This window comes from Equus quagga, chromosome 17, assembly GCF_021613505.1.
Source record: "Equus quagga isolate Etosha38 chromosome 17, UCLA_HA_Equagga_1.0, whole genome shotgun sequence".
In the NCBI taxonomy this organism is placed as follows: domain Eukaryota; kingdom Metazoa; phylum Chordata; class Mammalia; order Perissodactyla; family Equidae; genus Equus; species Equus quagga.
In genome coordinates, this window is record NC_060283.1 from 58766842 (window position 1) to 58792761 (window position 25920).

General features: G+C 39.3%; 1 protein-coding gene across 35 annotated transcripts in view; it reads right to left on the reverse strand.

The window, feature by feature from the left end:
• MAP2 (microtubule associated protein 2) overlaps nt 1-25920 on the reverse strand; it is a 300372-nt gene that overhangs the window by 69885 nt on the left and 204567 nt on the right. For 30 of the 35 annotated variants that reach the window (XM_046643368.1, XM_046643363.1, XM_046643350.1 and 27 more), the window contains one exon: nt 18260-18544. In XM_046643368.1, the coding sequence (XP_046499324.1) occupies nt 18260-18521 (262 nt within the window). In that variant the 5' untranslated portion in view covers nt 18522-18544. Of the gene's footprint in view, nt 1-11027; nt 11214-11546; nt 11690-13532; nt 13743-18259; nt 18545-25920 lie in introns of those variants that run through there. The other 5 variants (XM_046643370.1, XM_046643373.1, XM_046643371.1 and 2 more) reach the window with 5 other exon arrangements.

Below are 25920 nucleotides of genomic sequence, written 5' to 3' on the forward strand. Positions count from 1 at the left end.
AATCCACAACTACCTGTGGAACAATCACCTCTGAACGAGAACTGGAAACTGGATAAAAAGAACCCCCACAACACAGGACAACACTGACAGAGGCAGAAGAGGCAGAAATACCACTCTGCTGAGGAAAAAACCACATTCTAGCCATGATGCTTCAAGGCCGGGAGCAGTCTTAAGGTACGAAGCTTTTCCTGGAGGAGTGGGGGATCTGAGAGGGAGAGCTATGCCACAAAATAAGCAGCCTTTGAATTTAGCACAAACAGGACAAGTGCCATAATATCTGGCTTTGCTGGCTATTAAAACTGATGGGGAAAACCCCCAGAAAAGCTCTCAAACATAAGAGAAAGAAAAGCCTGCTCTTAAGGGACCCACACAGAGATTCACCCTTTCCGGAAACTGACACAAAATCACCAGAAAGATGCATAGTCCTTTAGAAAAAGAAACTCACTTGATAAGCTCTGTGACCATCTCAGAGAGGCAGGAAGCAGTTGGGCCCACCTCCTCAGGGACTGACCCAGATGGCAGCCATTACTGTGACCTAGTACAGGCGTGCTGACACAGGTGCTGGCTGGCAAATATTTCTTCCTCGGCCTGCTAGGGAAGGAGTTTGCCCTGCCCACTAGAGCACTGATTTAATCTAGCTGAGCCAGGACAGGGAGCCTACAACAAGGACTGGCCCCGCCAACCAGCAAGCCCATGGGAAATTTGCAGGACTGTGTAGGTGGGGTGTGTGGGACTTCTGCAGCCGGGAAAGTGGGTCTGCCTTGGTGGGTTTGGGTGCACACATGGGGCAAGATTGTGTTGGCAGGGTGTGTGGGCCATGGGCAATGGGGCATGTCACCTACAGCAGACTTGTGCCACTGGCCTTCTCAAACTGCCACAGGGGATATATTCTACCTTTCAATGCCTGAAACAATTGTGTGCTGCCAGGCTTGGGGCTGGTGCCAGCCAGCTGTGTGCCTGAGAGAGGTGAGAACAGCCTTGCAGGCCAGAGACGTACAGCAATTGTGAGCCCCTGAGCCTAGCAACCAGTCATGCTGGGGGGCTGATTCACTTAACAGCAAAATAGCATCAGGTATGTGCTATTAGACCTTTCCATCAGCCATACTGGGCTTGCCACACCTAATAAAGTGACTGCAGCAGCCTTATGCAGCTAAGTCTTACAACCAGCAAGCCTGGGAGCCAGCCTAGCTTACTCATGTGCCCACAGCAAGAGCAACCCCACCAAAACAGAAGGACGTACACAGCCCACACAGGTGACACTCCTGGAATGTTTGGAACTGGTGATGAGAAGCACGCACATTTTTGGGCCCCATAAGGCATCTCTTACATAAGGCCACATTTCCAAGATTGGGAGATGTAGCTGATCTACCTAAAACACAGACTTAAGCACAGAGAATTAGGCAAAATGAGGAGACAAAGGAATATGTTTCAAATAAGGGAACAGGGCAAATCTTCAGAGAAAGAACTAAATGAAAGAGATAAACTATCTGATAAAGAATACAAACTAATAGTCATAAGGATGCTCACTGATCTTAAGAGAAGAATTGATGAACTCAGTGAGAACTTCAACAAAGAGGCAGAAAATACAAAAAAGACTGAGTTAGAGCTGAAGAATACAATGATGGAAATGAAAAATTCACCAGAGAGAATCAACAGCAGAGTAGATGACAGAGAAGAAAGGATCAGTGAGCTGGATAAAAGAGTAGAGGAAATGACTCAAGTTGAACAGAAAAATAAAAGAAAATTAAAAAGAATGAGGACAGTCTAAGGGGCCTCTGGGACAAACAAAGAGCACGAACATCTGTATTATAGGTGTCCCAGATGGAGAAGAGAGAGGCAAAGAGGCAGAGAACCTATTTAAAGAAATAACAGCTGAAAACTTTTCTAACCTAAGGAAGGGAACAGACATCCAGTCACAGGAGGCACAGAGAGCACCAAACAAGATGAACCCAAAGAGGCCCACATCAAGACACATTATAATTAAAATGTCAAGAATTAAAGACAAGAGAGAATCAAGAGAGAATTCAAGAGAGAATCCTAAAAGCTGCAAGAGAAAGGCAACAAGTTACATACAAAGGAAACTCCATAAGGCTATCAGATGACTTCTCAGCAGAAACTTTACAGAGCAGCAGGGAGTGCCATGATACATTCAAAGTGCTGAAAGGTAAAAACCTACAGCCAGGAATACTCTATCTGGCAATATAGAGTATTACCATTCAGAATGGAAGGAAAGATACAGAGTTTCCCAGACATGCAAAAATTATAGGGTTTTATCACCAAGAAACCAGTCTTACAAGAAATGATAAAGGTACTTATTGAAGTGGAAAAGACAAGACCACAAGTAGGAATAAGAAAGTTATCAAAGAAAAAAGGTCACTGATAAGGGCAAATATACAGTAAAGGTAGGAGATAAACCACCTATAAAGCTAAACAGAAATGGACTGAATTCTCCAATAAAAAGACACAAAGTGGTGAGATGGATTAAAGAACAAGACCCAACAATATGCTGCCTCCAGGAAACAAATCTCAGCTTCAATGACAAACACAGGCTCAGAGTGAAGGGATAGAAGATGATACTCTAAGCTAATGGCAAACAAAAGAAAGCAGGTGTTGCAATACTTATATCACACAAAGTAGATTTCAAGATAAGACAGGTAAAGGGGGACAAAGAGGGGCAGTATATAATGATCAAAGGGACACTCCACCAAGAAGAAATAACACTTATAAATATCTATGCACCCAACACAGGAGCAGTAAAGTTCATAAATCAACTACTAACAAACCTAAAAGAAGATATTAATAGTTACACAATAATAGTAGGGGAATCTCAACACTCCACTCACATCGTTGGACAGATCATCCAGACAGAAAATCAACAAAGAAACAGTGGAATTAAATGAAAATCTAAACCAGTTGGACTTAATAGACATATATAGAACACTCCCCAGAAAAATAACAGAATATACACTCTTCTTGAGTGCATATGGAACATTCTCAAGGATGGACCATATGTTGGGAAACAAGGGAAGGCTCAATAAATTTAAGAAAATTGCAATAATAACAAGCATCTTTTCTGATCACAATGCTAAAAAGTTAGAAATTAATTACAAGAAAAAAGCTGAGAAAGGGACAAAGATGTGGAGATTAAACAATATGTTATTGAACAAGCAATGGATCATTGAAGAGATTAAAGGAGAAACCAGAAAAATATCTGGAGACAAATGAAAATGATAACATACCATACCAACTCTATGGGATGCAGCAAAAGCCATATTAAGAGGGAAATTCATTGCAATACAGGCTCACCTTAACAAACAAGAAAAATCCCAAATAAACAATCTCAAATTACACCTAACTGAATTAGAAGAAGAACAAACAAAGCCCAAAGTCAGCAGAAAGAGAGAAATAAAAATCAGAGCAGAAATAAATGCTATTGAAACAAAAAAGGCAGTAGAAAGGATCAATGAAACAAAAGCTTGTTCTTTGAGAAGATAAATAAAATTGACAAACCCCTAGACAGATTTACAAAGACAAAAAGAGGGAAAGCTCAGATAAACAAAGTTAGAAATGAAAGAGGAGAAATAACAACAGACACCACAGAAACACAACGGATTATAAGAGAATACTAGGAAAAACTATATGCCAACAAAATGGATAATCCAGAGGAAAGGGATAAATTCTTAGATTTTGACAACCTCCCAAAACTGAATCAAGAAGAAAGAGATAATCTGAACAGACCAATCACAAGGAAAGAGATGGAAATAGTAGACAAAAGGATCCCAAAGAATGAAACTCCCAGGACCAGACAGCTTCCCAGGGGAATTCTACCAAACTTTCAGAGAGGATTTAATACCTATCCTTCTCAAGCTATTCTAAAAAATTAGGGAAGATAGAATGCTTCCTAACACATTCTACAAGGCCAACATGACTCTGATACCAAAGTCTGACAAGGACAACACAAAAAAGGAAAACTATAGGCCAATGTCGCTGATCAACATAGATGCAAAAGTCCTCAAGAAAATTTTGGGGACCCAAATTCAGCAATACATTAAAGGATCATACATCATGATCAAGTGGGATTTATACCAGGGACACAGGGATAGTTCAACACCTGCAAATCAGTCAACGTGATATACCACATCAACAAATTGAGGAGTGAAAAGCAGATGATCACCTCAATAGATGCAGAGAAAGCATTTGACAAGATCCAACAGCCATTTCAGATAAAAACTCTTAACAAAATGGGGATAGACGGAAATTGCCTCAATATAATAAAGGCCATATATGACAAACCCCCAGCCAACATCATACTCAATGGGCAAAAACTGAATGCCAGACCTTTGAGAACAGGAATAAGACAGGATGCCCATGATCACCACTGTTATTCAACATATTACTGGAGGTTCTGTCCAGAGCAATTAGGTAAGAGAAAAGAATAAAAGGAACGCAAATAGGGAGAGAAGAAGTGAAACTCTTGCTGTGTGCAGATGACATGATCTTATATATAGATAACCCTAAAGAATCGATTGGAAAACTAATAGAAATAGTTAACTACTATAGTAAAGTTGCAGGGTCCAAAATCAACTTACAGAAATCAGTTGCTTTTCTATACACTAATAACGAACTTTCAGAAAGAGAACTCAAGAATACAATTCCATTTACAATCACAACTAAAAGAATAAAGTACCTAGGAATAAATTTAACTAAGGAGGTGAAGGACTTATACAATGAAAACTATAAGACATTCTGAAAGAAATAGATAATGACATAAAGAGAAGGAAAGAGATTCCATGCACATGGATCGGAAGAATAAACATAGTTAAAATGTCCATACTACCCAAGGCAATCAAGAGATTCAATGCAATCCCAATCAGAATCCAAATGACATTCTTCATGGAAATAGAGCAAAGAATCCTAAAATTCATATGTGTCAACCAAAGACCCTGAATTGCTAAGGAAATCCTGAGAAAAAAGAACTAAGCTGGAGACATCACAATCCCCGACTTCAAAATGTACTACAAAGCCACAATGATCAAAACAGCATGATACTGGTAGAAAAACAGGCACACAGGATCAATGGAACGGAACTGAAAGCCCAGAAATAAAACTGCACATCTTTGGACAGCTAATCTTTGACAAAAGTGCCAAGAACATACAATGGAGAAAAGATAGTCTTCAATAAATGGTGTTGGGAAAACCAGACAGCCACATGCAAAAGAACGAAGGTATACCATTATCTCACACCATTAACAAAAATAAACTGAAAATGGATCAAAGACTTGAAGATAAGTCCTGAAACCATAAAATTCCTGGAAGATAATATAGGTAGTACACTCTTTGACATAGAACTAAAAAGGATCTTTGTGAATACCATGTCTTGTCAGACAAGGGAAACAAAAGAAAAAACAAACAAATGGGAATTCATCAGATTAACGAGCTTCCGCCAGGCAAAAGAAACTCGAATCAAAACAAACAAACAACCCACCAATTCGGAGAAAATATTTTCAAATCATATATGCTATAAGGGGTTAATCTCCATAATATATAAGGAACTCACACAACTGAACAACAAAAAAACAAATAGCCCGGTCAAAAAATGGGCAGAGAACATGAACAGACAGTTTTCCAAAGAAGATATACAGATGGCCAATAAACACAGGAAAAGATGTTCAACATCACTAATCATCAGGGAAATGCAAATCAAAACTACACTAAGATACCACTTTATGCCTGTTAAAATGGTTATAATCACTAAGACTAAAAATAACAAATGTTGGAGAGGGTGTGGAGAAAAGAGAACCCTCAAACACTGCTGGTGGGGATGCAAACTGTTGCAGCCACTATGGAAAACAGTATGGAGAGTCCTAAAAAATTAAAAATAGAAATAACATATGACCCAGCTATCCCACTACTGGGTAATCACAAACCAGAAACCTATAATAAATACACAAATAAATTAATAGAAAGCAACCCAAACATAATACTAAAGTAAGGCATCAAATCACAAGGGAAGAGAGCAAGAGAAGAAGAAAGAAACAAAGAAGAACTACTAAAACACGCCCCAGAAATCAATAAAATGGCAATAAGTACATACTTATCAATAGCTACTTTAAATGTCAATGGACTAAATGCTCAAATCAAAACACATAGGGTGGCTGAATAGAAAAAGAAACAAGACTCATATATATGCTGCATACAAGGGACACATCAGACCCAAAGACACTCACAGACTGAATTTGAAGGGATGGAAAAAGATACTCTATGCAAATTGCAATGAAAAGAAAGGTGGAGTAGCAATATTTTATCAGACAAGACAGACTTTAAAACAAAAACTGTTACAAGAGACAAGGGCACTGATAAAGGGAACAATTCAAAAGAGGACGTAACACTAGTAAACATCTACACAGCCAACCCAGGAGCACCTAAATATATGAAGCCATTAACAGAAATAAGGGGAGAAATAGACAGTAACGTAATAATAGTAGGGGACTTTAACACTCCTCTTCCATCAATGGATAGATCACCCAAAGAGAAGATTACTAAAGAAACATTGGCCTTAGATGACACATTGGACCAGATGGATTTCGTAGATATATACAGAACATTCCAACCAAAAATCATAAAATACACACTCTTTTCGAATGCACATGGAACACTATGCAGGATAGATTACATATCAGGCCACAAAACAAGTCTCAATAAATTTAAGAAGACTGAAATAATACCCAGCATCTTTTCTGACTACAATGGTATGAAACTAGAAATCCATCAGAAGAAGAAAGCTGGGAAAACCACAAATATGTGGAGATTAAACAAAATGCTGCTGAACAACTACTGGGTCAACAAACAAATCAACAATTACCTGGAGACAAATGAAAATGAAAATATAACATGCCAAAATTTTTTGGATACATCAAAAGTGGGACTAAGAGGGAACTTTATAACAATACAGGCCTATGTCAAGAAACAAGAAAAATGTCAGTCTAACAGTGTCCCCAAAGGAACTAGAAAAACAAGAGCAAACAAAGCCCAAAATTAGTAGAAGGAAGGAAATAATAAAAATCAGAGCAGAAATAAATCAGAGATGGAAAAAACAATAGAAAAAAAATCAATGAAACTTAGAGCTGGTTCTTTGAAAAGATAAACAAAATTGACAAACCTTTAGCTAGACTAACCAAGAAAAAAAGAGAGAAGGCTCAAATAAATAAAACCAGAAACACAAAGAACTATAAGAGAAAACTACAAAAAGCTATTCACCAACAAATTGGATAATCTAGAAGAAAGGATAAATTCTTAGAATCATACAACCTCCCAAAATGAAGAAGAAACAGAGAATTTGAATAGACCAATCACCAGTCAGGAGATCCAAACAGTAATCTAAAACCTCCAAAAAAACAAACAGTCAGGACCAGATGGCTTCCCTGGTGAATTCTACCAAACATTCAAAGAAGACTTAATACCTATGCTTCTCGAACTCTTCCAAAAAACTGAAGAGGAGGGGAGGCTTCTTAACTCATTCTATGAGACCAACATTACCATGATACAAAAAAAAAAAAAAAGAAAAGAAAAGACAAGGACAACACAAAAAAAGAAATTATAGTCTAATATCACTGATGAACATAGACAAAAATTCTCAACAAAATACTAGCAAACTGAATACAACAGTACATTAAAAAGTTCATACACCTGATCAAGTCAGATTTATTCCAGGGATGCAGGGATGGTTCAACATTCACAAATCAATCAACATGATACACCAGACATGATACAAAATGAAGAATCAAAATCACATGATGATCTTAATAGATGCAGAGAAAGCAACCAGCAAGACACAGCATCTATTTATGATAAAAACACTGAATAAAATGGGTATAGAAAGTAACTCAACAATAAAGGCCATATATGACAAAGTCACAGCTAATATTACACTTTCACAGTGAAAAAGTGAAAGCTATCCCTTTAGGAGCAGGAACCAGACAAGAATGCTCACTTTTACCACCCTTAAGCAACATAGTATTGGAAGTCGTAGCCAGAGCAATTAAGCAAGAACAAGAAATAAAAGGGATCCAAATTGGAAGGAAGAAGTAAAACTATCACTATTTGCAGATGAGATGATTCTATATATAGAATACCTGGAAGAATCCACAACACAACTATTAGAAATAATAAATGAATACAGTAAAGTTGCAGGATACAAAATAAACTTGGAAAAATCAGTTGCAATTCTATACACTAACAATGAAATAGTGGAAAGAGAAATGAAGAATACAATCCCATTTACAATCACAACAAAAAGAACAAAATACATAGGAACAAATTTAACTAAAGAGGTGAAAAACCTATACACTGAAAACTACAAAACATTGCTGAAAGAAATTGAAGAATACAAAAAGAAATAAAAAGATATTCCAAGATCATGGATTGGAAGAATTAACATAGTTAAAATGTCCCTACTTCCTAAAGCAATCTACAGTCTTAATGCAATCTCTATAAAAGTCCCAATGACATTTTTCAAAGAAATAGAATAAAGAATTCTAAAATTTATATGGAACAACACAAAACCCCAAATAGCCAAAAGAATCCTGAGAAAAAAGAACAAAGCTGGAAGTATCACAATCCCTGACCAAAACATACTACAAAGCCATAGTAACCACAATAGCATGGTACTGGCACACTCACAAAAAAGACACACAAACCAATGAACAGAATTGAGAGGCCAGAAATAAACCCACACATCTATGGACAGCTAATCTTCAACAAGGGAGCTAAGAACACACAATGGAGAAAGGAAAGTCTCTTCAGTGAATGGTGTTGGGAAAACTGGACACCCTCATGCAAAAGAGTGAAAGTAGACCATTATCTTATGCCATACACAAAAATCAGCTCAAAATGGATCAAAGACTTGAATGTAAGAACTGAAACCAAAAAACTTCTAGAAGAAAATATAGGCAGTATGTTCTTTGACATTGGTCTTAGCAGCATCTTTTCAAATACCATGTCTCACCAGGCAAGGGAAACAAAATAAAAAATACACAAATGGGACTACATCAAACTAAAAAGCTTCTGCACAGCAAAGGAAACCATCAATAAAACAAAAAGGTAGCCTAACATAATCAGGAGAAGATATTTGTAAACCATACATCTGATAAGGGGTTAATGTCCAAAATGTACAAAGAACTTATACAACTCAACAACAAAGAACAGACAACCCAATTAAAAAAGGGGCTAGGGATATGAACAGACATTTTCCTACAGAAGATATACAGATGGCCAACAGGCACATGAAAAGATGTTCAACATCTGTAATTATTAGGGAAATGCAAATCAAAACTACAATGAGATATCACCTCATTCCCATCAGAATGGCTATAATTAACAAGAAAAGAAATAAGTGTTGGAGAGGATGTGGACAAAAGGGAAATCTCATACACTGCTGGTGGGAGTGCAAACTGGTGCAGCCACTACGGAAAACAGTATAGGGAGTCCTCAAAAAATTAAGAACATAACTACCATATGATCCAGCTATTTTATTCCTGGGTATTTATCCAAAGAACACAAAAACACAAACGCATAAAGATATTTGTACCCCTATGTACATTGTGGTGTTACTCACAATAGCTAAGACTTGGGAAAAACCTGAGTGCCCGTCAATGGTGAATGGATAAAAAAGATGTGGTATACGTACAAAATGGAATACTACTCAGCTATACAAGAGATGAACTCTTGCCATTTGTAACAACACGGATGGATCTTAAGGGTATTATGCTAAGTGAAATAAGATGGAGAAAATAAAATGTCATATAATTTCACTCATAAGTAGAAGATATAAACAGCAACAAACAAACACATAGACACAGAGATTAGACTGGTGGTTACCAGACCGGAAGGAGGGAGGAGGGCGGGCAAAATGAGTGATAGGGAAATGTCCACAGCCACCGATGGTAAGTGGTCTTTGGGTGGTGAACGTGAGGTAGTCTACACAAAAATCAAAATATAATGATGCAAAACTGAAATTTATATAATGTTATAAATCAATGTTAGCTCAATATACATAAAAAAAGAAATCTACCAGAAAAAAAAAAAAAGTACTCAGTAGACAGCTTAGGGATCTCATTCTCCATCACCTGTCAGTTGACAGCACCCCTGCTTCCCCAAAACTTGGCCTCTCTCTGAACCACAGAAGCCTTTCCTGTTTCCTCATCAAGCTCTTGGTAGTGTCCTCCTCATTCAGCCTTCCACCTCTCCGATCCAGACAAACCTGTTACCCACTTTTGATTCAATATTTGCTTGCTCTGTTGGCCACTATTTCTGTCCCTCTCCCACTCCAATATTGGGGCCTGCCCAGAAGCAGACCTCTAAACTGAAGCGCTATAATCAATTTACCAGGGGCCTATGGTCACTTTCTGCAGGTCCCGGCTTCCCCACTGTAGGTGGGCAACGTGCCTCACTCCACGCGGCACACATGGATTACGGTAGAGATGACAGGAGGAAACGGCATTAATGTTCAGACTGGAGACTATACACAAACGTATGAAATGTATGAAGGTTGGCAATTCTAGGAGAATCCACACTAAATCAACGCTGTCGATGCTAAAACATAAATCCTGAATGGCTTTCACCATTTCCTTAAAGGCAAAATTGCAAAGTGACATTAGCGACCATTCTAGAAGAATGAAACAAATCTCCCTTTTACTAATAAAAGTGCATTCATTGTTTTTCCTTAAAAGAGCATTCAAGTGTATTAATTTATTTTTACAGTAATGGAAAGCGCCCTTCTGTCATTTTCTGTAATTTTCAGGACCTAGTAGAAATCCTTGTATTTCCTCCCTTTAAACGTCAAGTATAAAGGTCAAAAAGAGCCCGGAGGCGCCTCTGCCCTCAGCCGGGCGCGGGGGACAGCAGCGGGACGCCGGGGCTCCCGGGCCTCAGCGAGCAGGCGACGGCCGCAGGGCCCCGGGGTGCGGCCACCCACGCGCGCTGTCCTCGCTCCGACGCCCACGGTCGCCCGAGCCCCGTGCGCTCCACACCTGCAGACTTCGGACACGTCCCGGGCCGAGCCCCGCCGCGCCGCGATCCTGCGCAGCCACCCGGGCAGGTCCCTGGGCTTGGCTGAGGCCGCGCTGCCGTCCCCGCCCCGCAGCGCAGGTCCCAGCGACCCAGGCCCGACCGCCGGCCGCCGGGCTGGGGTCGGTGCCCCGTCAGCTCGGTCCACCCGCAGGGCCGGTTCCGGACCCAGTCCCGCCCCACCGGGCGCCCGGCTGGGACTGCGCCACAGTCCGGAGGGCCGCGGCGCCTGAGACCGAAGCGCTCCCCCAGCAGCCGCCCCGCCACTCCTCCACGGGGCTGGGTTTCTCAGCGGTGGCTTTGAAATGCCCGGAACCCCCGCCGCGTCCAGAGCCCGGGCACCTTGAAAATCCATCCTCCTGAGCGCAGAGGGCGCATGTACATGTGTCCATCCCCCGAGGAGCCCCCAGACCCCTGTGCCAAGAAGACAGTACTGAGGGCCCTCAGCCAATGCCAGAAAGGAAAAAAGAAGGTCGACGGACCTCTCTGGTTTGAGCTCCCCGACACCGAGGGAAGGAGCCCGAGCCCCGGCCGCAGGCCATCTGCCTTCAAGCCCGTTCGGACAAACGGCGCGCTCCCTCCTTTGTGCCCAGGCCTGGGCCTCCGAGAGGCAGCGTCAGCCCCTCATGCAACAGTGCCTGAGAGGAGGAGGCTGGCCCGGGCCTGACCTCCAGCCTTCCCTGAGCCCGCCTCGTCTGCCCATGGCAAGGACACCACCAGCCTCCAGCACGGTCACAGAGCTGCTGCTGGGCTGCAGGCCTGGGAGGGGCCGGCGCTCCCGGGGGCCTGGGGCCTCCCGCAGCCTGATGGCTTCCTGTGTCCTGAGAGTCAACGCCCTGCAACCACCACCTCCTGAGACCCAAACCTACAACTGGTTTACCCTGTTGACCCTGCTGTACCCCTCCATGAGTCACTGACACCACCAGCTCACCGCCCGCCACTCCAGCTGGCGGGTCTGCCAAGCCCCCAGACCCACCGCTTCATTCCCTGCGCAGCCCACACTCAGGAAAGGCTGATAGGAAAACCTCTGCCTCCTCCCGCTGGCCCCGCCTGCCTTTTCCCTGGGAACACACTTATCTGGAAAGGGTGTTCGCCACTGTTTGCTCAGTTTTTATAGTTAAAAGTTTATTCTTATTTTAAATAATAATAATGATAGGCAGCTTTATTATCATAGAGATTGTCATAGTCTTTCAAAGATTCGCACATTAGGATTTTGTTCATACCATGGTTTCCCCACCTCGGTACTGTTAACATTTGGAGCCAGATAAGGCTTTGTTCTTCTTGGGTGCTGTCCTCTGCATTGTGGGGTTTCAGCAGAATCCCTGGCCTCTATCCTCTAGGTGCTGTTAGCGTATCAATATCATAAAAATAATAAATGTGCCCAGTCATTGCCAAATATTCGAGGGGGTCGGGGGGCAAAATCACACTGGTGGTGAACCACCGTGGGACTGTAAGAAAACATCCCTAAAAAACCTGGAGTACATTAAAAGAAAAATACGATACCAAACATGACAGCAAATTAAAGACGAGAAAATTTTTGATAAGATCTTCGAAAATACAGGATCGAGAGGAAGGATCAAGTAAAAAACTACAATGATAATTAAGTCATATTTACATTTACAAACAAGCGGGACAGAATAATTCTACAAGGAGGTCTGAATTGTTCTTAGCTCAAATCTGTTACATTGATTAAGAGTCAAATTCAACAAAATAATTTTTTAAAGTGTCAGTGGGCGGAAGAGATTGATAAAACACCTTTTTTTAGCGCTTGTGATGCAGTTCTGACATTTAGTGCAAAACAAGACAATAAAGAGATGAGACATTTCCACAAGTGCACGGGAGGAATTTTCTGGAAGAACATACATGGGAGTAAATGTGTATGCAAATTTATCTGAGTTTTTAAATATCCTATTGTGTTAGATAAAGTCTTGCTCTTCATAGCTTGAAGCGTTTGTAGGCAACTCAAATTGCAAGGAATAAAGTCATGTTTTAATTTGTTGAGTCACTGGGTTTAATTAAAACAAGTCTAGAGAAACCACGTTTTCCTCATATTCTGATTCACGATTACTGGCTCAAGACCATCTCATCCTGCTTTAAGACTGGCGGAAAACCAAAGACAGATACAAGGTAGATTTTTATAGGAAGAACTACCCTATAGCTGTACATTTAAACAAAGCGCTTTATCAGATTTATCAGCTTTATCTGATCTGACGAACAGCTTTATAAGCTTTATCAGCCTTTTCCTCCAATTTGTAAAACATTACAAGCTCTGGCTAGGCATACCAGCTCTATACAAGCTCATACGCAGTTCTTAATTATAACGTCCTTCAAGCCAGCCCTCAGTTAGGTTCAGGTCCTTCTATCTACCAACAAGACAAGCCACATATTATGGCCGAAGCTGATCCCCACAACCTGCTTCACCTCGTACAGAGACCACACAGGACAAAGCAAACGTGACAGATACAAACCTCGTGGCACTGCCTTTTCTATCAGTCCTTGTCTTTCTCACGCTTTCTAGCCTCAGATGCCTAACCTTTCGAAGGAAAACACCGGCAAGGTCCCCATCTTCTGTCCTCATCCACCGGCGCCAGCAGGCCCAGACGCTTCACAGTGAGGTTGTGTGCTTTCCTGCAGATCCACCCTTGAAGGCTAGATAACTCGGCTCTGCACCCTCCTCTCTGCGGAGTTCGGGGGAAATGGCAGCCAGAGCAGAGAGTGGTTGGCATGGCAACAAGGAGAGGAAAATCTGCAGGCTCTGGTATTGCTAGGCCAGCTTGTTTATTTGCCTTGGGGGGCGGTGTGGATAGCTTTAGTCGCTTTGCAGGAGAAATGGCTCTGTACCCTTTTGCTCTGCATACGTTAATATTATGTATAATATGCCAGATTTTAAATGGGATGATGACTCCTACTAGGAAATCTCAAATCTAGGAATGAAGTCGGGGAGAAGGGAAGAGGTAAGAAAAGGCAAGTTCTAATTTTCTAAGACTGAAAAAGGTAACAGAGAGAAGCTTAAACGCCTATTCAGCTTTTTGCACTAGTGATGACAAACTTTTCCTCCATCGTGTATTTTCGAGCTTAGATTTATAATTGCAGCAACAATAAACACATATATCTGGGTATGTTGCTCACTTGACTGCCCAAGGTATGTGCACGTCCAAGTGCCGGCGCAGGCTTTCAAAGGCACAGCTCTATTGGGAAGCTCTGGAAAGGCGACAGTGGAGGACCTGGAAGAGCTTTTTTACAGAACTCACTGCTTTGGCACGGAGTAAACTGGACAAAATGCTTAGAAATGTTGGGGAAATAAAACAGCCCTAGGGAATCGGGGGGAATTAACCGAAGAAATGCCCTTTAATCTTAAAATTTACTCAAAGAGATAGGTGACACTGGCTTTTGATGGTTACAAAGGCACTTTATATTGTGACTGGTGTTTCCCACTGCCATTCAAAGCACTGTCCCTTAGAACAGTCAAATTCACAGAGGCTATAATTGATAATTGTTGCAAGTGGCTGTGCTGTTTCTGAATTCTGAATCTGGCAGTGTGGGGCAGAGGGAAGAGCGCTGGTCTATACAGCAGGAGACCTGCATTCTGGTAGTAGTCATACGATCTTGGATGGGTGACTCAAATTGTAAAGAGCAGGACCATGAAAGGTCACCTGACTAGTCCCTTCTAGGTATCTTCTTGTTATCTTGATGTGAATTCTAATGTGAGTTTGGGCCCCACCCCTACATAAGAAACTTAAAGATGAGGCTTCTAAATTTCACTGAGAGTTGGAACTCTGTGGGGAACAAAAGGTACGCCTCTTGCTTTCTTCAATAAAGACAAGGTGGAAAAGAGAGGAAGGGTTTATTACAAGCCTTGTTCTTATTATTCATGCTTTGAAAAACAATGTAAAAATATCTGTTTGAGGAAGATTAGCCCTGAGCTAACATCTGTGCCAGCCTTCCTCTGCTTTGCACGTGGGATGCCTCCACAGCATGGCTGATGACTGGAGCAGGTCTGCACCTGGGATCCGAACCCATGAACCCAGGCTGCTGAAGCAGACCATATGGAACTCTAACCACTCGGCAACAGGGCCAGCCCCAAAGGACAGTGTTTTTAAAGACCATATTTGAGATTTAAGAACACTTCTTCTTACTGGGGATGATTTCTGTTTGTAATTTGTGAAATAGTATATATAAACTATCAATAATAAAATTTATTATTTTATTGAGCTAAACTCTGGAGAGAAATGTACCTGCACATTGACCTATCATGGAACATCCTCTATAGGGATGAGGAGACAATACTTTGCATTTTTCCTTTCCTACAGCTTTCCACACATGCATATTTTATGGACTCAATACTCGGCCTGCTATTTCTGGAGGGGGTCAGTTTAAAATCACACCATAGTTTGGACTGAACACATCACTCAGACAACCCCCAGATGGCTGTTGACAACATCTGTCACTATGAACATACATATAAAACTTTCATAATCAGTCTCCCAAAGGCAACCTAAGATTCACTTGATATATGTAGAGCTGAAATCAAAATTAACAGTGGATGATCCTAACCCCATAATGTAAAAGAAACATCTGTTAGTCTCTTTTTAATTTATATTTTTTCAAAGAAGCTGGGGAGGACACTCTGACCTGGTAAATAGATTTTTATGATGCTCTTAAATACTTAATTAAGATCACTGAAAAAATGAAATACAGACTAATGTTGGTTCTTCAATGCTTGACCAAGTGCACTATAGTAATTTTTTTCTTGAATGTATTATAAGCCCCCATAATAGTCAGTGAAAGTCAACTGATGAGAGTCCAAGAGACAAAGTAAGACCTTTCAATAGTTTTCACCATTAATTTGAACATGACTTTTTTTTTTTCTTCTTTTTGCATTTATTCATTCATTCATTCACTCAACACACATTTACTGAGTACTTGAGGGATAACATCAGGTGCTGCAGGATAGGATGAGAGGAAATCTTGGTTTATCACATTTTCTCTTTCCTTCCCCACAACCATTTTGCTCTAACATGTCCTCATCTCCTCATGCCTCAATCCCTTCAAAATCTTCCTAGTTAGTGCTCCTGACACCCAAGTCCCATCCTCTTCAAGTTGTGTTATACTTGACTGTAGAAAAATATTCTTTGGCCAAGAGTGCCCTGTTGTCCATGTTGATACCACTACCACCACCAATAATAACAATAATGGTAACAAATAGCTACTATTTCTTGAGCCATTCACTTTGTACACTTCACTATCTCTTTTAATCCCTATGAAAGGATTAAATAACCATGAAAAGGTTTTAAAGGATTAAGTCACCATGACAGGTAAAAAATAATATTTTTATTTCATTTTTAACCACAACTTCTTACTAATGGGACGTATGTGCCTGTTGGGCACTGCACAACTTCTCAAATCCTTAGACATTAGATTGGACACCGCTGTGCTCTTTTCCTGTTCCACACGGATTTCTGCTGGGTCCTTGCTTTTTATTATAGCAACTACTGAAAACCCAACTTCTCCAAGATATGACATCTTGAAAAGGAATGCAGTGTGTTCTAATGTTGAAACTGGGTAATTTCTAGAGCTAATAGTTCATGCAATGTTTGACAGATGTTGAGTATCACTGTGTTTCTTTTGAGTATTTAAAAACTCTGCCACATTCCTGTAAATTTGCTGTGGCCCCTCAAGACGCTTCTGTGCACAGGTCCGGAACTTTGACCCTAAATAGAAATAATCCCTCTTCAACTTTGCCTTTCTACACTGCACATTTAGCACTGAATGCATGTGTTTTGTATATGAATTAATTATATGTGCAGGTCTCATTTTTTTCTACTAGATCTTCTGCTCCATGAAGTTCAGAGACCATTCCTTGCACACACCCTGGCACAGAAGCTAACACAACACCTTGCATTTAGAAAATGCCAACAGTAGTTTGTTGAACGAGCGGATTTTTAAAAATATACTATGTACTTCTGTAATTTCTCCTCAGTCATTTGAAATGTCTTTCATATTTCCCCATTAAAATATAAATACATTTTTTGAACAGAGCATACAGTCAATAAGCGTTGCTGACTAACTGATGGAGTGTAGAAAACCAATCTTTGAATAAGCTAGGGATGATTTTGAAGGGGCATGGCCTTTTTTACTCCTTGCAGTTTACTTATTTTTTTAGGGTAGCATGTCTGCAAGTTACTGTGTTCAAATACATTAAATTCTGAATTACAGAAAAAAGGAAATAATGGTGAAGAATATTATAGTGCAGGCTAGTGGTTCTCTATGCCATTAATATATATATATAATGACTCTGCCCTTAATAACAATATTACCAATGATGGAGTAAAGAGGACTATTGGTAGAAATCATACTTTGAAAGGAAGCACCAAAGAGTTAATTATACTGTTCTCCTTCAAGCACCAAATACTAGTTCTTAAGCTATCCAAGGAAGTATGAAATGGTTCCTGAGAATGTACATGTGTTTGTTTTACTTCTTTTCTTTTTTCCTTTCTCTTTTTGAAGGCGGGAGATGGAATCTACATTCCTTTCTGCCCTAAAAAGTAAATATGCTTCTAATCAATCAATTGGATTTAGGTCCAATGTCATTCAAGAGAATCAACATGAAACTGTTTGTGAAGTTTTCTTTCAATACCAACATTTTCTAGCAAAACACATATACACTGCACCATTTGTCTGTGTATTAAAATTAAAGTGTTAAAGACTAAATAGGGAGGGGCCGGCCCGGTGGCGTAGCGGTTAAGTACGCACATTCCACTTTGGTGGCCCGGGGTTCCCCGGTTTGGATCCCGGGTGCGGACATGGCACCACTTGACAGGCCATGCTGTGGTAGGCATCCCACATATAAAAAAGTAGAGGAAGAAGGGCATGGATGTTAGCTCAGGGCCAGGCTTCCTCAGCAAAAAGAGGAGGATTGGCGTCAGATGTTAGCTCAAGGCTAATCTTCCTCAAAGAAACCCACAACTAAATTAGGGAGATGAGGCTGAGAATTCCCACAACTAAAACTAATTTGGGGGATGTCAGGATACTTCGCATGAGTCTTCTCTCCTTTTGGTGTCTATTTCCCTGACTGACTAGAATTTCAGTCCTACCACCCGTGAAAGAGGATCAGTGCTGTAAATTAATTCACTTTCAGACTAAGCAGACTTCAAGGCACAAAGCAGGCACTGGTGACAGAAAAGCCCTTACTTACCTGCTGTTTCTCTGTCGGCTGAGGTCAGCTCTCCGTTGATTCCATTCTCTTTGGTATTTGAATAGGTGCCCTGTGGCCCATGCTCTCCAAAGGCACCCTCCTCATCTTCCCTGTATGGGAATCCGTTGGCGCTTCGGACAAGTGCTTGCCCTGCCCCGCCTTGCTCCTTGATCTCAGGTGGATGTGGGTGTGCAGATGCCTCTGTTAGTTGAGCTGAGGTCCAGTGAGGCGCCTTTGCTTCATCTTTCCGATCATCTGCCATTCTTCAATGCCCTGTGACCCCTCCTGTGATTGGAAAAGGAAAAACAGTAGCCATCACTTTGAGGAAATCTGACCTGATATTAAGAGCACCCAGATGGGGCAAATTTATAGCAAACTCAGTGGTCAGCTATGATCAAAAAACTAAGTTCAATAAACCCATTTTTAATATCAAGAGTTAGCCATGGTTAACACCTTGGTTTTGTAGATCTTTTCTGGCATATCTATTTTAATAGAAGATCATCATCAATCTACATATACTCTTTAAAAAAAACTTAGTGTTTGGCCTAAGGACACATCTTAACTACCTTTCATTGACATGATGTTGACTACACAGCAGAGTCAAGGAATCCTTCGCTATAGGGAAAACCTGCAGTATGAGAAAATTAGGTAGAAAATGGGGGGGAAAGGAATGGCTGGGGGGAAATGCTGGATTATGGGAAATTACTCCAAGTACTCTTAAAAACACAACTCTCAGTGAAACCTGGAAAAGACAACAGCCAACATGTTAGCCCTTTCAGTTTCAAGGGCATTCAATTCAAACCAGACATGGATATGCTTTTCCAGATACTGTGTATTAAAAGGAGTTTAGCTTTTAAGACACTGACTGAAGGGCTAGTGAGAAAACCACAGAGCGTCCTGACATCACTGGTGATGTGCAAAGAACTATGTGCACAGAGTGTTTCCTCAGCTGTAAGACGAGGACAACAACGCCAAGTTTATTCATTTGTTACAAAGTTTAAACAGAATAAAATAAAGGGCTCAGCACAGCCCCTGGCATGCTCGAGGTGGTTGCCACCTTTGTTATTGTTACTATAATTCTAGCACCACACATTATACCACCAGTCATTACATATAAAATATTTTAAGCAGTTTTCCTGGGATTGTTGGCATAGGAACAGAAGCCTGAAAACTTGGCAAGTACAATAACAAAAGTTATTCCCCAACCTGACTCCAGATATTGTATAGGACTGACATGGCAAATGTCTGCAACACGAGAGCCCGAACAGAGAGGTGCATTCTCAGAATTAACCACTCAATGTGTACATGTGAAAACTCAGCTACATCTTTTGTAAGGACCACTCTGCAAGGTTCTAGACTCCGTTCTGCCATTATCTTCCAGGCAAATATCAAAGGACCTAATTCGGGAGTCTAAGGATTGTGTTTCTTCTGAGTTGTGTCATCTTCATATGTCTAACTGACTAAAGAAATTGTCTAGATTCAAATGGTGACCTTCCGGATCACAACATTTTATTGATAGTGGGACTCTTGGCTCAGCATCCTTATCTTTCCATGCTTTCTTGTCTTTACCAGAACAGCTTCCTTAAAATTTCCTTATTCTTGTATGGTCCAATCTATTTTTCATGCAAAGTGAACAGTTATAAATAGAAAAAAGTTTCACATAAAGAAGTACGTGCCTTGTTAATGTTGCTTTTTTAAAGAATTAATAGGCTTTTAATGAAACAATATTGATACATTGTCATTAACTGAAGTCCACAGCTTATTTAGATTAACTTAGTTTTTACCTAACACCCTTTTTTTTTGTTCCAGAATTGCATCCAGGATACTACATTACATTTAGTTTTCATATCTCTTTAGGTTCCTCCTGGTTGTAAGAGTTACCCAGTTTTTCTTCGTTCTTGATGACCTTGAGAAATACTGGTCAGGAAAATTGCACGATGGCCTTCTTGGGTGACGTGTTTTTGGGAGGAAGACCACCACAGGTAAAGAGCTCAAATAAGCTTGAGAAATGCTGAGTTACATGGGCATGTATAGTATGAGCTTTCAGAGAGCTCTGGAGGTACTACTGGATGTTGGAATCTCAGGGAGGGGCAGTGATGTGCAAAGCATCCCAACCAATCGGCCACAGAACACTTTTTCTGTTGTCATCTGGGAAAAACTTAGGTTTGCACATTAGCCCATGTTAACTGGAGAACAGACATTTGGAAGGTGAACTTCTTAGCACTGAATGCTCTAGATTTTGGATTCTTCCTTTTCAATTAACCAAAAGAAACTAATTTGGAAGAAGAAAGGGCTGGCTTACCATGCTGACTTCAAATTAATACCAGAGACACAAATAAAGTGAATTTATCACCTAAAATGCAGAATCTGGCTTCTTGATGCAACTATTCAGATATTACTCCTTAGAATGTACACAGATTAAACAGATACCAGTTTCTAATTTGTTGGGTTTTTGAAATGTACATAGTCTAACCATATATTAAGTGACAATAATTTTAGGAGATTTCAATCTAGAATTGGCATTGCTCTGACGACACTACTTTGACAGAAAATACGCTTTGGAAAGATTTTCTTCTGCCCTAGGGAAAAGCTGCTAAAACCAAAGGAGACACTATTTGACCACACTTACTTATAATCACAACATGCTATTATTAAAATATCACCCACAGAATGGTAAATTTCATTTAAGTTCCTAATCAATGTTTTAGGGTCACAAATTATCTTCATTCTTCAAAATGATATTACAACCTAGCTAACAGTGATCACAGATTCCTTTAATTTCTTCTTCCTTTTGTATAATATTATTTTTACTTGAATCTCTCTGAAAACTGTGAATGTGGATTAAATAAGATAAGAAGGCTGAGATAAAGCCAAATCACCTCCACAACTATGAAAGGCAACTTGAGAGGTACGTGGAATTGTTAACATTCCATTCTTGCTGTGTAAAGGGGAAGATTCTCCTCTTTCCATAGCCAAAGATCACACATCCTAACGCTGGAGACCTGCCACACAATCTTCTTTTGAAGAAGCAAACTGAGGAGCTACGTGAGCCCTCCTCGCTGTCCCTCCCCCAAACGCCAAGCTTGATAACGTGAGCAAAGAAATTCCTGAGTAAGTTTAAAAAGATCTACAAAGTCCAAGACATTGCTTTACAATTTATGACAAATTACAATGGAATCTTAGATGCTTGGGCTAAACACAAATACCAATGAAGATACAGCTACCTGAATATGGATTTTTAAAAAAGAAATCCAAGAAGTTCAAATTTCGATTTTTATCAAAATGAGATCAGGGCTCTATATTCTTCCCAATTAAGATAGACAGTTGGAGAAAAAAAGCTAAGAGAAGATCTTGTGCCATCAGAAATGTTAGTTATGGACTTGAGTGGTGAACTTCAATCTTTGCTATCCTTTGCTAATAAACAATTTCCTCTTGATATCGGAAAGCTGTTTAAGGACAGACTTATTTCTTCTTTCATCGAAATTTCAGCTTTTAAAATTCCAGTTCTTAAAATTTCAGTATTTTCCCTCAATAAAACCTTAGGTCTGGTTCTCTCAGTCTAACGCTCCTCAGGAAGAACATGCATGCTTTCAGCCCAGCTGTTGACCCAATGAACACTGCTACTCTCTGCTTCATTTTACTGATGGATAATTATGAAAAAGTAAGATTCTTTAGTGTTTGACAATCTGTCAACCTTTGATTCCAATGAAATGAACCAAACTGTATGATTAGGTATTGATCAGATTTCAAACTTATTGAAGATTCAACCTCTATTATCTTCTATCGTCATAATAAATGCCACTATAACCAGAATGAAAACAGTCTTTCTACAGATTAAATTCCAAGTTGAAATGGTATATGGATTAATCCCTGTCTATTTAATATACATAAAATTCTTCAGTTTTATTTTTAGATAGACTTAATGTAACCTGTCTAATGTTGCAGAGTAAAATAAGTACTTCTCCCCATATTGATTAGAAGGTTTTAGGACCGTGAACAGAAGCCTTACAAGTAGCTAAATCTCTTAGATAATTCTAGTTAAGAAACACCAAGAAAGAGAAGGGGACAGAGAAAGCAAGTAAAAGAGTGGAAGGACCAACAATAACAAAAGAACAGAAAAAAGGAAATATCCAACGGAACACAAAACATGCCTATCATGGCAAAATTCAATTCATGCTTTGGGACAAATAGATTCTAATTCTAATTTTCAATTACTTAATAGAAAAGTTTTTGTCTAATATGATAATGTAGGCTCTTGGAGTCTCATTTTGTAGCTTATGGGTAGGTCTGTCAGTCAGTACTGCTATTATTTATCAGATTTCTAGAACATTGATTACAACATCAATAATTAGATTTCTACTATATTGAGATTCTCTTGTATTTAAATGTATCTGCTTTAAAAATTTTCCAGGCCTAAGACTATAATGGTCTATGTTTCAAAACACTGTAATTTTACTTGAGCATCTGTCCAGATACTTAAGTAAATTCCTATTTTGGTGTGTGTGAAAAAAATCTGGACTTGTCCACAGGCAACCCAAAAGCCTACTGCTGAGTCTGTAAAACCACTATTGAAAACATTGTCTCTTGTGTTATGATTGTTCCGTGCAAAAAGATAGATACAACAAATTAATTTATATTGGAATTTAGAAATAAGATGTATTTTCCTGATTTCTGATATTTTGTAGACAATCAGGTAATCTATCTGTCCCCACATTTTCCCTGAATTACCAGGAACTTTAATGCTTAGCTGTAGTATTTACCTCATTCTAAATCTTTGGTACTGTGTTGTTTCTTATTTTATATATAATTTAATTATAAAACATCATCAAATCTTTTCTCAAATCAGGCAGAACATATATTATAAATGAATAATAACTGTGCCTGTTGCCTTCCAACATTTTACTTTAGGGTATCATTCTTTTGAGAAAATTATATAGTATTATTTAACACACAATAGCTCTCATGTTATCCTTCATGTGTATAAAGTGAATAAAATACAAAATAGACATCAATCTTTTCCATGAAAAATGTTTTTAAAAACCTTACTTAACATTCTAGGTATTTTAGGTAGGTTTTAGGTTAAAAAACTCTAATGAAAATATGATTTCTTGAAAAAAATAACATTATTTTGCTTTTCAAAAAAGCAATTCTCCTTTATCCATCATCCCCAGAACTGTCTTTTAATTACCATCCAAGCAAATGTTGCTAATAAGCGAATGATAACTTTAAAATGACAAAGGACTTATTATTTTGGAGGTGGCCAAATAACACACTTTTGTTGGTTCTAAGGAACATAAAACATATGCACACACTAAAACTTCATGTGTTTAAAGTCTAAAAAGAGAAGCATTTTCATCTGGACCTACAGTTATCATTGAACTGCCTGCATATTGTACATAAAAAAATAGTTTGATATGTTCTCATAGTTCTTGTATTTTCTATTCTTTAAAGCAAGTAGCAAATAAATATATTTATTTAAGTGACCAAACAGTAGTCCCTGAGCACATACACCCTGAGGGCTTGCAGATATGAGAAAATAAGGTACAGCTGTCACATTTCTTCCACTGTTGAAAGGGAAGAAATAAGAAGGGAGCGGAAACACTCGGAAGAAAATGTCCCTGACAGTTCTGCTGTTTTTCTGAGCTACTGATAAATTTCTTTTCTCAGAGCAAATCCAGGGCTAAGGATGTAAATCAGAGATACATTTTACTAAAAAGAAACGATTTTCTAATTTTCTACCTACTTAGTTGGAAATTTTCTTATTTTTCCTTCAAAGTATGGAAACGGTTGGGCAAAAGTAAGATGCACACAACCAAAACATGACAGTAATATACAAGCTAACCAAAGAGCCATTTAATCACAAGTTGGATTTAAATATTTGTTGAATATTGAACGAATTAATTGTCAGCTTCCTACCTCCAGATAGACACAGGCAAAAAAGGTTCTGTTAGCTATGGATGTTTGGCCAACACACGTCAACTGGTGAGAGGAGAGTGGTTTTGAAACCTAATTTTCAGTCACAGTAGAAGAATTGGGACCCAAATTCTAACTCCATTAAGAGCCCATGAAAAATAACCCCAAGTAGAACAAACTACTAGACCTGAAAAAGTCTTAGAATACATAACAGAGACCACGTGATATAATTTTCTTTACCTGTGAGATCATTTTGGAGATGGATGTCAGGTAATAGGCACAGTGTCAATGTGTGGTAGATAATTCTAAACTAGTAAAGCTCTCAAAGAAGTAATTCAATGATTTAATATCTAGATAATTGAGATGTGTGCTGAAAATGTCATTTAGTACAGCAGAACTTTTTCCCTCAGGATTCTCATATTACCACGAACCTCATTTTTTTTCTTAGAATTACAATATTAGAAAGATCACAAAGCACAGAGATACTCCCTGGTTACAGTTACTACTAGGCAGCATCAAATACTCTCAAAAACTGGCAAAAGGGGAAACAGTGAAAGCTTAGAAAATCTAAAGGAAAAATACATTGTGCCAGATAGGCACGCCTCCATTTTCATAATGTGCTTGGCACAGACAGTTCTAGAATGTTTTCTATAAGTCCTGTTCTATCATCACGTAATGTGCCAGTTCAATAAAAACATTGGGAGGATAATTTTATACTGCTACGTATCCAAGAACGGACAAGAGACTAAAACAACTAGTTATATAACACAATTAAGCACACGAATATTGTTTCCTTTTTCCATGTAGGTTCCATTACATCTTATACTATTACTATGCATACCAGCAATACAAAACAGAAACTTTGTTTTCGTCCCTAACAACATTAGAAGTTTATATAGAATCCACATCTTTATTTATAAATGCTGAGGAGTTCTAAGCTTAAATAGTTGTTGACTAACTTCCTATCACCCTGCATTCCTTCTCTTTGTCTTTTATGCAAAACTGAGGGAAAAGTTCTTGATGACATGAAAAGTTAAGTTGGAAATCTACATATTTGTTTCATTTGTTTCTCCACTCTTTTCAGGTTGACTGTAAAATACCTACAAGGATGACTCAGTTTCATCACACATCATGACTAATAAACAATTCATATGAAGAGAGTTGGTGTCTGCATAATTATTTCTGATGATGATGGACACAGAGTAGACAACAAGCCAGTGTTAGGTTATTGGTAGAATTATATGAGATAATACAAATAACGCATAATTCCAGGCAAGCTGGAAGTGCCCAGTAAATGCTACCTATTATTTGTTGTTATTTTATGGCTTTTACGTGAACATTTTTAGCAATAGGATTCAGTGCATGGCTGGTCCCATACTGAAAAACTGAGGCTAGAGAAAGTAAATTATTGGACCAAGTTAGACATTTCCAGGGAGATTTGGAATGAGAAGCCAAATCTACTAACATCCATTCCATGGCCTGCTCTTTCACCAAGCAGGGAGATAGGAAGAATGAGGTTGGAACCAGAAAGAGAATCCAATCCAGATAATAACACTAACTTCACAAATGGTCCTATCGATAACAATCTACCCTATTAAACTGGGTAAGGTGCTTTCTGTGACCATGGTGCACAACTTATACTTCACAGCTATGTATTACTCCTGAGCTCCTTTTCACACTACATAAGAGGACTAATAAATATCTCACATACATAACAGAAATAAATAATACTTAAAATGCTCTAAAGC